At 41.8% G+C, this 15,911-nt stretch overlaps 1 protein-coding gene across 3 annotated transcripts in view; it reads left to right on the forward strand.

Moving 5' to 3' along the window:
* The first annotated feature begins 1,234 nt into the window (after positions 1-1,234).
* The window catches only part of PAPSS1 (3'-phosphoadenosine 5'-phosphosulfate synthase 1), a 106,547-nt gene continuing 91,870 nt past the window's right edge, over positions 1,235-15,911 (forward strand). Inside the window, exons 1-2 of one of the 3 annotated variants that reach the window (XM_082838055.1) lie at positions 1,235-1,334; positions 11,984-12,098. In XM_082838055.1, the coding sequence (XP_082694181.1) occupies positions 1,275-1,334; positions 11,984-12,098 (175 nt within the window). In that variant the 5' untranslated portion in view covers positions 1,235-1,274. Of the gene's footprint in view, positions 1,335-11,788; positions 12,099-12,655; positions 12,747-15,911 lie in introns of those variants that run through there. The other 2 variants (XM_082838054.1, XM_082838056.1) reach the window with 2 other exon arrangements.

Consider the following 15,911-nt stretch of genomic DNA (forward strand, 5'->3'; position numbering starts at 1 on the left):
ATTACATGGAGCCACCTGCTTCATTTTCTCAGTCTCGAGATACCTTCTTAGTTTGGTGGGCATTTTTCATTCCCTCTTGTCCTCCCGCAAAGAGGCAGTAATGTCAGGTCTTTGGGATTGGTGTGTATTTGTAGGGTAGGGCATTGGGTTATGGAGGAGAAGCACTTCAAACAACTATCTTGGTGCCAGGGACAAGCTATGGTAAGTCCCTTAGGGTACTGGGGGTGGAAGGGGAGATAACTCCTAGAGCAGGCTCCCCTCCATCCCCAGCCCATCCTCCCGTGAAGTAGCTGTGGTATACTTCGGTGAATTTGAAAATGTCCTTCACACATGGACATTCTACTCTGTGGTAACCAAGGGCCCTCCTGCAGCCTGGATTTCATTCCTCTAAGGATTTCCTGAGAAGCTAATACAATAGAGGTCTCTTTCTGGCTTACCGGGTGAGATGTATCCGACAGAAATCTCCTGAAGAGACATCTGCAAGTGGGGAAGGAGGCACCTTGCAGATAACCACTAAAACCTGAGAGATATTAATTACTGATGTCCAGGGATGGGGTATTGACTTTTTTTTTTTTTGAAACTGTGCGTTGAGCAGAAGTTTAAAGCTAAGTGGAACGTGTGGAGAATGAGCTGTTTAGCAAATCTTCCCTCCGCGAAGCTGGAAAATTCCTTTTTAAATGTGGCCAGGGAGAGGAGGGCACAGATATGGAGGATAGGAAACTGGTGGCCGGGTTTACGGAGTGAAAACCAGAGGGTCGGGAGACCACATCAATGTCTTCTGCCATCTAGTAAACAGCAGCACGCACCCAAACCCGCAAAGAGGTGGGGAGCTGGTATCTTCCTTGTCCTTCCAGGTCGAGGCCTGGGACGCGTTTCCAGCCTCTGCGCATGCGCAGCGCAAGGCGGCGAGCGGGGGAGGGACCCTGGAAGTTCCACGACTACCTTCTCAGGCCCCGCCCCTACTTCAGAATCAAGAAGGAGGAGCGTCGTGCGCGCTCGCGTCGGTGCGCGCCCTGAAGGCCCGCTCCCACCCCCTGCGTCCGGTTCTCGTCCGGTGCTTCGCCCCACCCCACACACCTCTGTCCGGGACCCATTTAGGAGGCGGGGCCGAGGCGCCGCTCAGTCGGAGCCGCGAGCACGAGCGCGTGCCTACGACAGCGCGTGCCAGCCCGGTCGCGAGGAGACCCCGCCTTCCCGTCCCGCCCACGCCGGCCTCCAGTCCTCCGACTACTCACTGGGCGCTGAGAACGCGGGCACCCGCGCGCTGAGCAGCCATGGAGGTTCCCGGTAGCCTGTGCAAGAAAGTCAAGCTGAGCAATAACGCGCAGAACTGGGTGAGTCGGAGTAGAGGTGCGGAGGAGGCTCTGGGAGGCTCCGGCTGCAGCTTGTTTCGTAGCCGCTACCTCCCTTCCGCCTCCTCTGTATCCTCCCTGGAGAATTGGGGGTGGCACCCGAGGCCGCGGCGCCTTCCACCTGGGGCGGTGGGTTGTGCCGGGTGGAGTGGCGCGGCGGGGGCGGGGGTCCGATCCAGGGTCCGTGGGAAGAACTCCCCCTTCTCCAGCTCCTCGCCTCAGAGGAGACCTTGAGGACGCTCTTTCGGCAGTGAGCTGGCGGCTGCTGAAACCTGCATCCCTCGAGGGGGAGCTGCCCGCATCCCCCTCCAGTGGCCTGAAGGTCTGCGGAGGAGGCAGAGGCAGGCGTCTTTGGTACGTTTCCTGGTTTTTCTTGTCTTTGCCAGTGCAGTGAGCCCAGGTTTGGGTCCATCTCCACGTCTTTCCATTTCTGACTTTCAGCGTGAAGGGAGAGTACTCAACAATGCGGCCATTCATGAGCTGAGACTGCCCTGAACTGAGGTTCTTTGTGATTCGGTGCTAAATCGGAATATCCAGCAAATAACATGGAAACAGTGAAGTGTGGGGAAACTAATGGTTTATAACGTTTAGCAAGGACTGCCAGTTTGCTTTGATGGTTAAGCAACCTCGGAAGGTTGCTTGCTTCCTTAATTATTCTTGGTAAGAAACAGCCTTAAGCTAAGATTTTATAAGTGTAGAGGGGGTGGGGTGGAGCAGGTGATGTCCAGCTCTGGAGGCCGGAAAGATACTGGTTTTAAGTTTGGGTGGAAATTTTTATTTCACAGTACAGCAAGATCATGAGGTTTAAATGCAGCCTTGTAAATCGTCATTACCCTTGGTGAGTCAAAGAAAAAAAAGCCATTTCAGACAAATGTTCAAGTCATTAATTTACCACATCTGTTGTTACCAAGTATTCTCACCCGATTCCTTTCCCCTCTTAGTTATTTAACTCTTCCTTAGGTGATAAGGACGGAGAAGAGATAAAAGGGGAATTAGACCATTGGAAAGAGCGCTGAACTAGCGGCCTGGTCTCTGGTTCCAGCTTTGCCGTATAGTAGTTGTGTGATCCTGAGTAAAAACCCTTGACTTCTTTAAACCTCAGCTGACTTAAAGGTATAGTAGTGGTACTTCACTGGAGAGTTTTGAGGAGTAAAGAAGATAATGACTTGGAGGGTGCAGTGATAACACTGCTATGAAACTATTGATACTGCTCCTGTTACCTTGAGGTGTTTCCTGGTTAGGGAAATACGGTTGGCTGAATTAGGGTATTTACATGTCATTTCAGCTACACTGTAACTCATTTACTGTTCCATTTGCCAAATAAGTGCGTGTTCTTTGTAGAGGCATGTGCTACTCACGGGGAAGGTGAGAAATGAGGGACTCAGTGCTTGCCTTCCAGTTGCTCAGGGCCTGGTTGGGGTTGTGATTGGCATTTGCTGGATGATGAATATATCATTATAGACCCCAGTGAGTGGGGTAAGACAGCTGTTTTATCACAGTTTAGAGGGGAGATTAGTTTAGTCTGGGCGTGATGGAGGTGAAGTGTGCTCAGAGTTTTGAGGCAGAGGGGAACTGTATGAATAAGGTCTAATATTAATAATAATTTATATTATTTATAATAATATATAATAATATTATTATAAATAATATAAATAATAATAATAATTACCATTATTTACTCCAGGAACAATGAAGAGACCTGTTTAACCACTCTGGAGGGCTTTTGTTGACTGGAGATAAGATTGAATGAGCAGGATGGGGCTAGGTTGCATAGTTGTTAATGTTTGTTTGCTGAGTTGAGACTAGATTCTGTGAGAGATTTTGGATGAAGCTAGAATTTTTAATTTTCAGGGCCTTGTAAATCTTTCTTTGCCCCAGTAGGGAACACCCATCATCTTTTCTTCTCACATACATCAACTGATAGGGACACATGTAGCGAATCCAGACACCTTTAAAGTTCCCATCACATGATGAAATTGGTATTCCAGGAAGACAGGTCTGCTAAAGAAATTAGACACTGTTAGAGCCCAGATATAGAAGTCCTGGAGAACAAACAGGGTTATAGTAAGGTTTAAATGAATTAATAGACTTGAGGAATGCCTGGTACGTGAGCACCAGTTAAGGTCTTTGTCTTGTTACTGCTATTAATTCATACAGTTGTGAGGGTGCAGAGTACTGGGCTAAGGTGGTAGTGGAAAAGCAGCATAGATCCGTTAAGAGCGTTCAAGGTTGAGTAAGAAGGACCTGACAAGAGTTAGGAAATGAAAGAGGGAGACGTATTAAAGGAGGATCCTGAGGTTTTAATCCTGGGAAATGAGGAGAAAAGTCGCGGCATGCAGGGAATTTGGGAAGTAGGTTGAGGGCTGGAGTGATGGTGATAATAGTTAAACACTGAAGGAAAGTTTACTATGTGCTGGAGACAGTTTGAAATTTTTTACCTAAATTAACTTATTGAATTTCTGTACCATTTTTGAGGTGGGTATCATGAGAGACAGTGGTTTAAAGCAAGGACCCTGGAACTGACTGCCTGGACTCGAACCTGGGCTTCACTATTTACTAACCGTGTAACCTTTAGGTAGTCACTTAATTTCTCTGTGCCAGTTTGCTCATCTGTAAAATGGGGGTGATGGCCTCACAGGGATATTGTGAAGATTAAAGGAGTTAATATATGAAAAATGCTTAGAACAGTGTCTGGCATATTGTAAGTGTTGTGTGTGTGTTAGCTGTTACAGTCTGAGTATTATGTGTGTTAGCTGTTATTGTTAGTTATCCTGTTTATTCCAATTAGTATCTCCATTTTATTGATGAAGAAGCTGAGGCACAGAGATGTCATAGAGCTTGTAAAAGGTGGACCCAATATTAAGTATGCTGCATGTAAGGGACAGATGGCCTTAGTAGAGATAGTCTGTAGAACAAGGCTATCCAGTAGAAATATAACGTGAGCCACATAATGCAATTTAAATTTTTCTAGAGGTCATAGTAAAAAAAAAAAGTAAAAGGAACAGGTTGAAATAAATTTTAGTATTTATTTAACCCAGTATAGCTAAAGTACTGTCATCTCAATATAAAAATGAGTTTAATACTATCATAATCAATATAAAATTATTAAAAGATATACATAAGTGTATCTTTTAACTTAGTACACATCTCACTTCAGACTAACCACATTTTATTTATTTATTTTTAATTAACAACTTTATTGTAGTATAATTGCTTTAAATGTTGTGTTTCTGCTGTATAACAGCGAATCAGCTGTATGTATACATATATCCCCATGTCCCCTCCCTCTTGCGTCTCCCTCCCACCCTCCCTATGCCACCCCTCTAGGTGGTCACAAAGCACCGAGCTGATCTCCTTGTGCTATGCAGCTGCTTCCCACTAGCTATCTATTTTACATTTACTAACCACATTTTAAAAACTCAGTCGGGACCTGTGGACAGCACAACTATAGGGATTGAGTTAGGTTAAGGTCGAAAATAAAGATTTGATGGTTAAATTCGAGTTAGAGAATATACTAGAGAGAAGGGAGGTGTCTCCATGTACCTACAAGAATAGTAAAGAAAATCAAGAATGAGCATGCCCCTTTAGCCTCCTCTTATCTCAATCTGACGAAGCATCATGTGTAATGAGTATCATTTAACATCTGATTGAACCTTTCTCTATTGGGACCGGTTTTCATCTGCCTTCCATAAAGCATTTCAAACTGTGTGTTAGCTGGCCCTCAGTTCAGACCCAGACCCAGGTGTCACTACTATTTTGTAGACTCATGTTGGGCCAAATCCCTTGCTTGGACCTGCTTTACAGTGGAGCTGGACCCTACTACCCACAGAGTAGTCTGAGATATAGCATTGCTGTTCGGAAGCACATACGACAATCTTGTTCTCCTCCATGCCCCAAATTCCCATAGCTCCATATCTCCCGCACCAACTCTCTTTCTTTCTTTCTCTTTTTTTTTTTTTTTTGCAGTACGCGGGCCTCTCACTGTTGTGGCCTCTCCCGTTGCAGAGCACAGGCTCCGGACGCACAGGCTCAGCGGTCATGGCTCACGAGCCCAGCCACTCCGCGGCATGTGGGATCTTCCTGGACCGGGGCACGAACCCGTGTCCCCTGCATTGGCAGGCGGACTCTCAACCACTGTGCCACCAGGGAAACCCCAACTCTCTTTCTATACCTTGCATCCTCAGGGTTTTACACAAGCCTTTCCTTCAGCCCTGATGCCTGTTGACCTTTATCACTTGTGGAAATCTTAAGAGCCTCGGGCTCCTGTACTGAAACTGTGGCCTCCTGTGTCCACACACTGTTGCACATAGGCTGAATTCTTTGTGCACCTCTGTGTTATGTTGCAGTCTGCAATTATCGTGTATCATGTAATCATATTTCGTTATAGAGGTTTTGCGTCTACACGGAGCTTTTCCTTATATAATAGGATGGGGATAAGGGTTAGGGTGCTGAGTAGGCCTCGGTACTTCTGTTATTAAAAGTCTTAGATAACTTACTAGTAACTTAGCACAGCTTAAGTAAGAGAATAAACTCCATACGTGGTAGAATTAAAATTATAGTTTTGTCACTTACTACCTGTGTGATCTTGGGCATGTTGCCTAACTCCTCTGTGCCTCACTGTCTTCAAATGTAATAATGTGGATAATGAAACACAGCTTGTAGTGGAGCTAATAGGGCGTATCTCATAGGGTTATAACGAGGTTTCAGTTATTTAATACATTTAGAGCGCTCTAGTGCTGGCACATGGGCACTGTTTAAGGTGTTCTTATTTATTAAGTCATCGAATACTTGACACCTGCTTTGTGTGTGCCTGTGTTCCAGGTGCTGGGGATGCAGTGGTAAAAAGACAGCCAACGGTCCTGCTCTCATGGATATTACATTCTACCTGGGAGAGGGTTAATCGAAAAGCAAATAAATGAATGAGATATTTTTCCTTTTTATCAGTTCTACCTTTTCTGAACAATTTGTCCCTCATACTGTTCGATGCCTTTCATAGAAGGCCAGCAGCCCGTTCTGGATTTGGGGGAAGACTGAGGTGGTCCAAAAATGAAGCGAGCATGGAAATGGAACACACAGCATATGGAAAGCCATATATTCCTCCTTCAGAGCATTGGCCTGGCTGTGTGCAGGGGCAGCTACTGAGTTTCCTTCCCCGGAAGCTAGGGAGATACTGCTGGAAAAGTGGCCTAAAGGAGAAGGAGAACTGGACTTTACCAAGAATGCCCTCCGTGTTGACTGAAAACAAGAACGGGAAGAATGACAGCAGGGTCTGGAGCCGCATGGTCCAATCTGGTAGCCACTAGCCACCTGTGGCAACTTAAATTTAGTTAAACTAAGATGAAACGTTCCATGTTTCAAGTGCTACATATCCATAGGAAGCTCGTGGCCACTGTATTGGACTGTGCCGTGTAGAACATTTGCATCATCTCAGAAAGTTATACTGGACAGGTCTAGATAGTAACTTTGGGATGGCTGCTGACAGTTTTTCCTACTTATGTGTGTATTTCTGTACTCGTGTATTTGTTCTTACTTTCTTCCCCAGGGAAGGAAGTTTCGAGAGATGGTAGCAACTTTGGAATCAGGGTTTTGGGCAATTCTGTAGTCCTGGCTCCAGCAGGGTACCCAGCTGTCAGTTAGCCTCCCCTTTAGCATAGTGGCTTCTCTAAAGTTGAAATATGAAATAAGCTTCCCCAGCTTGGCTCTATTACATTGACCTTTGAGGAGTAGTTTTCTTCTCCAGTGATTTTCAACCAGGTAAAAATTTACTTCCCCCAGGGGGGGTGTTTGGAAAATATCTGGAGACATTTTTGGTTGTTATATTTGTGTGTGTGTGTAGGGGGGGTGTTGCTTCTGACATCTGTTGGGTAGAGGCCAGGGATGCTGCTACAAACCCTGCAGTGCACAGGACAGTCCCCACAGCAAAGCATTATCGTTAATGCTGAGGCCCAAAAGTCACTAATGCTGAGGTTGAGAAACTCTGTTCTATTCTTCGCTTTGAGTAAGAAAAAGGGGAAATAAATTAGGTAACTCTGAAATGCAAAACTAGTAATTTAAAATAAAATCCGATCCTAGCATTTTCTCCTCCACCAGCTAGGATGTTACCATCTTTTGCTCTGAGATGGATCAATTACTCATAGCATACCAACAACAAAACAGTAAAATCCAACCCTGAATTGTTTTGAAAGCGAATTACTAAGTAATTAGTTCAAATGAAGAGACTGGGTTTTTTTTTTTGCTTGTTGTTTTTATTTTGGTATTTACCTAAGTGGTAATTATTTCTGTGAAATATCCTTTCCTAAGGACACAGTTCTCTACCAAGTAAGTTTTAGCTGAGTAAACAGTGGAAAAATTGGACAGTACATATAGAAATCCAGTTAGATGACTGCAGCCATTGTTCTTATTCTTCTCTGTAGTTTCTTTGATGGTTGCATCCCTTCCCTCTGTCTTTATCTCTCATATGTTTAAGTGTTCAGTTCATTGTTATTTTTAGTATATTTACAGTTTTATAACCATCACCAATATCTACTTTTAACATTTTCATCACCCCAAAAAGAAACCCTGTACCCATTAGCAGTCATTCCCTATCCTTCCCCTTTCCCCCTCTGTAGCACCTGCCAACCAATAATCTACTTTTTGTCTTTGGATTTCTTTATTCTAGACTCTCCTATAAATGTAATGATATAGTATATGGCCTTTAGTGTCTAACTTCTTTAACTTAGAATAATGTTTTCAAGGTTCCTCCATGTTGTAGCATGTATCAATACTTCATTCCTTTATATGCTTGAATAATATTATGTTTTATGGATGTATCACATTTTGCTTTTCCTTTCATTAGTTGATGAACATTTGAGTTGTTTCTCCTCTTCAGTTGCTATGAATAAGGCTGCTGTGAACATTCAGGTACAGTAAGTCTCCTACATATGAATGAGTTCCGTTCTGAGAGCGCATTTATAAGTCCAATTTGTTCGTAAGTCCAACAAAGTTAGCCTAGGTACTCAACTAACACAGCCGGCTATATGGTACTGTACCATAATAGGTTTATATACTTTTCACAAAAATAATAAATAAAAAACAAACAAACACAAAAAATAAAACATTTTTAATCTTACAGTACATACCTTGAAAAGTACAGTACAGTACTGGCTACATCACTGCTGCTTTTACGCTTGCTTCTGGACATCCTGGGCTTGAAATAAAGATACTGTACTACTGTACTCTATACAGTATTGTACAGTAAAGTACACGAAAGCACAACCACCTGTAGAGGACACATCCCCATCATGTATGTAGGGAAAGCCCCGCTGTCACTGTAGTGGGAGGCAGGGGCCTGTCACAGTGTAAAGGTGTCTTTCTCTCTTTATTGTTTGTCTCCTTCCCTGAAATGTTTTTGATCCGTTTTACTCCCCGTATCTAGGAGGGATCCATCAACAAAGGATGAATGAACAGGTAGTCTCAGGCTCATTTCTGACTTCTAAGAATCTCTTCTGGCTGGACTTCCCAACTGGAGGCCATTCAGGGCCCCTTCCATGAAAAGTATTGACAGTTTAAAATATCCATTAAGTAAATATTTAAGTGTTCTTTCATCTTTAAAACAGAATAGTCGGAGAGCCATAAGGTATATGCGGAGTGTATGCGTGACAATCGGTGATCGAATAGGCATGCCAGTATCTTAGCTCTGATTCGGGAGATCTGGGGTAGGGCCTGAGATTCACTTTCTGAGAAGCAACTGGGTCATTGCCAGTGTTGCTGTGCCCCATGCTTTGTAGCAGCAAGGTTTTAAGTGTAGCCTTTTCAAGTTGTTTTCTGAACCTCCAGGAATGTATGAGCCTCAGTTTTGCTGTTTGTCTTTGGCTTGTTAACGTTAATGTTCAAAAGATTAACTTCAGTTATCAATAACTCAGTGAACTAAAGCCTTCTTCTCACTGTATTCTTTTCAATTTTATCCACATGGTACTCTACCATCTCTCCAGTTTACTCACAGTATGTCTTGGGATATAAAAGACACATCCGTGTTACCATTTCAGGTATTCTCTTTGGAAGAATATACTGTTTGGCAGTCAGTTTAAGATGGGTGGTGGGTTGAGTGATAGATGTTGAAGTCCAGAATTATGCTTGATATTTGATATATTTTCTGTGCCTTTACAAATTTCACTGAAAAATGCAGAGTTCTTCATAAAATCATCATAAACTCACAGACCATGAAATTCTCTAAGTAGCATCATAGGAGAAGTTAATTTGTCCCATACGGAAGCGGATAAGATAACAGAACAGCCCATGTGGAAGTTAAGGTGGGTCAGAAAGGGACACAGGGCCACTCGTGTGGGTGTTGAGGACAGCAGTTTGTAGAATGTGTAGGAAATGTACACCACACATAATGAGAGGCCACCTGACGTTAGCTTAGTAACAGGACTGCTGGTCATTTAGTCCCAATCGTAGAAAGAGAAGGAATTCTTTTGAAATGAATTGTCCCAGTTCCGCTATTCTTAAGACTTCTGAATGTCAATCATCATTTCATTTGCAGGTTATACAGAGAACACAAATCACGCTTTAAAATAAATGCCTTATATCTAACTTTTACTGAGCACTGACAAGGCACAAGAAAAGAGGTTGGGTGTTGTGAGAAACACAAAGAACTATAACTCATAGTGCTTGACCTGTTCTCCCAAGGAAGTAAAAATTATATACAAAAAGACACCGTATAAAACGGTCCATAAATAACAGACAAATCCTATGGGCAGTAAATGTTACAGGGACTGCCTTGGGTATATGTACAACAAGCCAAATATTACTATCAACCACCCAGACTCTTAGAAAAGAACAAGCCTGATTTCATTGTTCTGTGAATAGAAACTAGGGCATTGAAGACTCTGAGAACAGGAATGGAGAGTTGGAAGGAAATAACTCACTGATGCACCCACTAATGTCATGATTTCCTGGCGGGATTATAGGAAGGCTTTGGCTAGAGTGGGTAGAAAAGGAAAAGAGGGGAAGGGGAACTAGAAGATTACGTATGGAAGTGAACTTTAGATTTTTAGTAAAATTCAGGCATACACCCACCACCTTGCAATTCTAAGAGTTTTAAAAAGTGCTCTTTGATTTATTCTGAAAAACCAGGAGGTAGGAGATTGTGGCAGATCTTTTTTTAAGTTTGTGTTTTAATATGGAAAATATCAAGCATACATAAACAGTAAGCCTCCTTGTACCCAGACTGCCATATTTACTGCCAGAATTTTTTTAAATGTAGGAGGCAGGAAGCCCGGAGGGAGCATACTTTTCTAGTGATTAAAACAATCTCTTATCCTATATTTGCTCTCAACCACAGCCTCAGCATTTTGTAGCAGGCGGACTCTCAACCACTGTGCCACCAGGGAAGCCCAGCATAATGTTTTTGAGGTTTGTCTGTATTGTAGGTTGTATTAGTACTTCATCCCTTTTTATTACCAAATAATATTCCACTGTATGCATATACCATACAATTAAACAGTTTTGTTTATCTCATTATTAATTGATGGACAGATGGGTTGTTTTCACCTTTCGGCTTTTATGAATCATGCTGCTAGAACATATGTGTACAGGTTTTGTGTGGACATGTTTTCATTTCTTGTGAGCATCAATCTAGGAGGGGGAATCATTTGGACATATGATAATTATAATTAATGTTTTGTAGAACTTCTCTTTTCCAGAGTGACTGTACACTCCCATCAGCAAACGTATGAGGATTCTAATTTCTCCATATCCTCACTAGCACTTGTTACTTCCTGTCTTTTTGATTATAGCCATCGAGTGAGTGTGCAGTGGTATCTCATGGTTTTGATTTGCATTTCTTGGATGGCTAATGATGTCGAGCATCTTTTAATGTGCTTATTCACCATTTGTATTGTTTTCTTTGGAGAAACGTCTATTAAGATCCTTTGAGAACTATGTAATTTTATGCCCTTTTTGTTTAAGGAGAAGAAAATTTGAGAGAACAACAGTTACCTTCCATTTTTTTCATCATGCATTTCATGATACCTGCAGACATCCCTTCCACACTTCATTCAGGAATCTGCTCAGATGCCACCTTCTCAGAGGTTTTTCCTGATCATCCTGCCTAAAGAGGCACTCATCCCCTATCTCTCTTTCCATTCTTACCCTGTTTTATTTTCAGAGTGCACTTGTCACTCTCTGATTTAATAATTAAGTGTTATTGGTCTGTCTCCTGCCAGTGGCATGAGCTCAGTGAGAGTAGGGACCCTGTTTTGTTCACTTGGTGTACTAGTAGGGCCTCAGGAAACAATGGTTGAACGAAGGAATGAGTGAGAAGACTGGGCTCTGGAGTCTGCCACTTACCAGTTAGGGGAACTGGGGCAAATTATTTAACTTTTCTCAGGTTTAACACCTTCATCTGGAAAACCACAGTAGTAGGAGTTTGTGCATCCTTGAGGGGCTTTGCAGACTAATTAATTGGTGTTTGTAAAGAACTGAACACCGTGCCAGGTACTCTAAAGAAAGAAAAGCTGTTAGTTTTCATCTTTTTCCTTTCTTTTGGCATGTTACATAGGGCAGTTACTGTATGTTTGCAAGGAATATATGTTTACCTTTTAAGGGACTCAGGTAAACCAGAATTCTTTCTTTTTTTTTCTTTTTTCCAGGGGATGCAGAGGGCCACTAATGTCACCTATCAAGCTCACCACGTCAGCAGGAACAAGAGAGGTCAGGTGGTGGGGACCAGAGGTGGCTTTCGTGGTTGCACGGTTTGGCTAACAGGTATGGTCTGGAGAGACAAGCCAGTCTGTTTTGAAAGCAGTGGTATAGACAGCCTTGAGCCAGGAGTAAGGATACTTACATTTTGAGCTCTGTTCTTTTATCTGGAGCACCATAATATGTAACTGACAAAGTTGCTTAATAATAACATATTTTCTTTTGGTGATTCCTTTTGTTCTTTACAAAATTGCTGTTAAAGAGGAAAAATCAGAATGCAGCTTAAAACTACTTTCTAGTTGGTAACTACCGTACATTCTATAAAATTCTGCATGCAAATAGGACCTGGATTCTGCCTTCAAAATGCTAATAATGTAGACCATATGAAGAGAAAGAATGAGTGGTAAAGAATTTCACACAATCAGTTTCTAATGATTCTTCTTTTGCTTTGGCTTCTGATTGATTCTTGTGTTGATTTTCCCAGAATCTCTCTTTGAGAGGGTAAATTGATCCAGGTTTTGGAGGTGGTTTTAAAAATGATGGATCTTTTTTCACTTCTAGGAGTTTTAAATAAAATTTTGTTGCATCTCGCCAATTTACCCATGCTGGAGGACAGAGGGAATGAAAAGTGCCCACTGAATTGAGGAGGAATCTTGAGACTGAAAAGCAAGGCAGGCAGCTCCGTATAATCAGTGGATCAGTTTATGTTACAGGGTAACTTATTCACAGGGTGGGATCTGGCAAACAGTGATCTGGAAACATTCACCGCTGCACTCTGCGCTGCTGAGGGGCCACTGGGACAATTTCATAGTTAACCTAGGGTACGGGGGTACGTGCTCGGAAACAGGAAGTGTATTCCTAAGTCAGGATTTATGAATGGGTAACTAGTCTTCTGGGCACCAGGAATATATTAGCAAAGGTCTTCATCATTGTTTGGGGACTAACAGAGCATAGAGGCCACCTGGACCTAATGAACATTAATCTGTTAACTACAAAGCCTTGATGACAGAGAAGCGCCAAGTTGGCATCAGTTACACCGACAGCCATACAACCCACTAAAATTTATACCTATTTATTTTCCAAAGGTGGATGAGGGTCCATTTTCCAATGTCTTTGTCAACATGGATATTACCCATCCTTAAAACTTTTGCTGATTGCCAAAAAAACAGCATTCCCATTTTCTGTTTTTATAAATTGAGAATTTCAACTGTAGATAGGTCTGTGTGTTTCTGTATGAAAGAAGAGAGCATTTTTGAGTTCTTCCCATCTCCTCATTCTTAAGTCTAGATTGATGTTAAATTGTTATATTTATATTGTCTAGGCTTGTGACACATTCTGTTCCAAATCTTAAATTTCCATAGGTGTTTGTATTTGAGTTCTGTAAGTAAATTGATTCAACCTTATCACCTTCCCATCAGTTCTTTTATTATGGCATGCCCACTCATGAGCTCTTTCTTTGAGTCAGGTTTTTATGGTCTGTATTTTTTTGTTCAGTGGTTTTTATAAGATGGCTTTCCGTTGGATTCTGAATTCCCTGGGTTTTTATGTTGGAGTAATGTTTTAAGAATTCCAGGACAAAGAAAGTATGAACCAAATATATATTTTACCCAGCCAAGTTGTCATAAGAGGCAGACATTTCTTCTATTAAATGTTGTGACTAATCCAATTTTTTTTTTCTTCTTCTAAGGAGCCTCCCTTTTTTCATCTGCATGCCTGAAGAATTACTTCTTTTCGTATATTTTCTTTCGGAAGTTTTGCTTTTCTCGTTTAGGCCCTTTTCCTTCTGCAATTGATTTTTGTGTGTAGTGTGAGGGGCGGATCCATTTTCTTTTCTTTCCATATGGATAATCAGTTGTCCCAAGATGAGGGTACCCTTTTCTCTGATCTGCTGTGCCAGCTGTCATAGATCAGGTTTCCACTTATGTGTGAATTTGTTTCTGGGAGCTCTGATCTATTCCGCTGGTATACTTGTCTATTGCTCTATTACTGCCACACTGTCTTAATTACTATATATTTGTAGAGTCTTGAAATCTAGTGGAGTAAATCCTCTTACCTTCTTCATTAGGAATGTCTTGACTGTTTTTTTTTTTTTTTGGCTCTTTGTATTGTATAAATTTTGTGATAGGTTTAACTAATTCCACCAAAATCCAGTTGGGATTTGATTTGGGATTACATTGTATCTAAAGGTCAATTTGGGAGGAAATTGATCTTTAGAATATTGGGTACTCCTTTTCTTAAACATGGTATATTCCATTTGTTTTACCACTAATGATGCTTATAAATACTTTTATCAGATTTTTTTGGTACTTGCTTTACAGTGTAGGATGTAATCGGTTTCATAAATGTGTATTTGTAAAGAAAATGTGTTCCCCTGATGTGGGCAATATTCTATATACGTTCATCAGATCAAGGTTGTTAATTATGTTGTCAAATTTATAGCCTTCACTTTTTTTTTTTGGTATTGTTGGAAACGGAAGTCATGATTTCTTTCTTTTTCTTGCAATTCAGTAGCTTAACCAGATCTGTCCAGGTATGGAGTGGTTTGTATGTCATTTTCTTGGAACACTGTTTTTTCTTACATCTTATTTCGGATAAACTTTCTGGTTTTGTATTTTTACATTGATTGGTATATGAGTTTCCCAGGGCCACTGTAACAAATCACTACAAACCGAGTGGCTTCAAACAACAGAAGTTTATTCTCTCACAGTTTGGGAACCTGAAATCAAGGATGGTTCCTTCTGTCGGCTCTGGGGGAGAATCTGTTCCATGCCTCTCTCCTAGCGTCTGGTTCTGCTGGCAATCCTTAGCGTTCCCTGGCTTGTAGAGGTACCACTCCAGTCTCTGCTTTCGCCTTCAGGTGGCCTTGTTATAAAGATTTCAGTCACTGGATTTAGTGCCCACCGTAGTCCTGTGTGACCTCATTTTAATTGAACTAATTACATGCACAGAGACCCTGTTTCCAAATAAGGTCACATTCTGAGGTTCCAGCTGTATGTGAATTTTGGGGAGGACGCTCTTCAACCTAGTACATTTGGTTTCTCTTTGGTGTACCAGTTTTCTTTACCTTAGTTTTGGATTATCTGTCTTGCATTATCTATTAATTTTCTCTAACCACTTTGATATCCTAGCCTTTTTGTCCACGTTCACTATAATCATCTCAGTGAAATTTTGTGTCATTAGTTCAGTTTTCAGCAGTGTCCGTTCTTTGTTTCAAATTAAATATATACATAAAATACGTATACGTACACGTACACATGTATGTATAAACAGACACTTTAATTGTAGTTTAGGTTATCTTTGTGTTTTTTTACATTTTTATTTTATATTGGAGTGTAGTTGATTAGGTTGTCTTTGTTGTATAAGAAGTTGATGTTTTCAGGTTTTTTTCCCCCTGATTCCTAGTGTTCAACTGGTAGTTAAAAACAACAATAACAAAGAACAGAAAAACCTAGTCCCCCCAACATCCATCTCTTTGTTCAGTCATTGTTGCTATGTAACAAATTACCCAAACCCTAGTGGTGTGAAGCAACCATTTTAACTTGCTCACTGTTTTGTGGGTAAGGAATTCAGGAGCGCTCTGCTGGGCGGTTCCCCCCTGGGTCTTGCTTGGTTGCAGTCACGCTGGCTTGGGCTCCAGTCATCTAAAGCCACAACTGGCTGGGTGTCTGCAATGACTCCCCAGTGGACGCTGCTGGTCAGCTGGGAGCTTAGCTGGCTAAGGCTATCGACAGGAACACCTACTTGTGATTTCTCTAGCACGGTGGTCTCAGAGTATTTGACAGCTGGCTTCTCCCCAATTAAGTAGCCAAAGAGAAGCTGAATGGCCTTTTCTGACCCAGTCTTGGAAGTCATGCTCATCATTTTCACTATATTGTTTTG

This window comes from Leucopleurus acutus (genome assembly GCF_964270905.1).
Source record: "Leucopleurus acutus genome assembly, chromosome: 4".
NCBI lineage: Eukaryota > Metazoa > Chordata > Mammalia > Artiodactyla > Delphinidae > Leucopleurus > Leucopleurus acutus.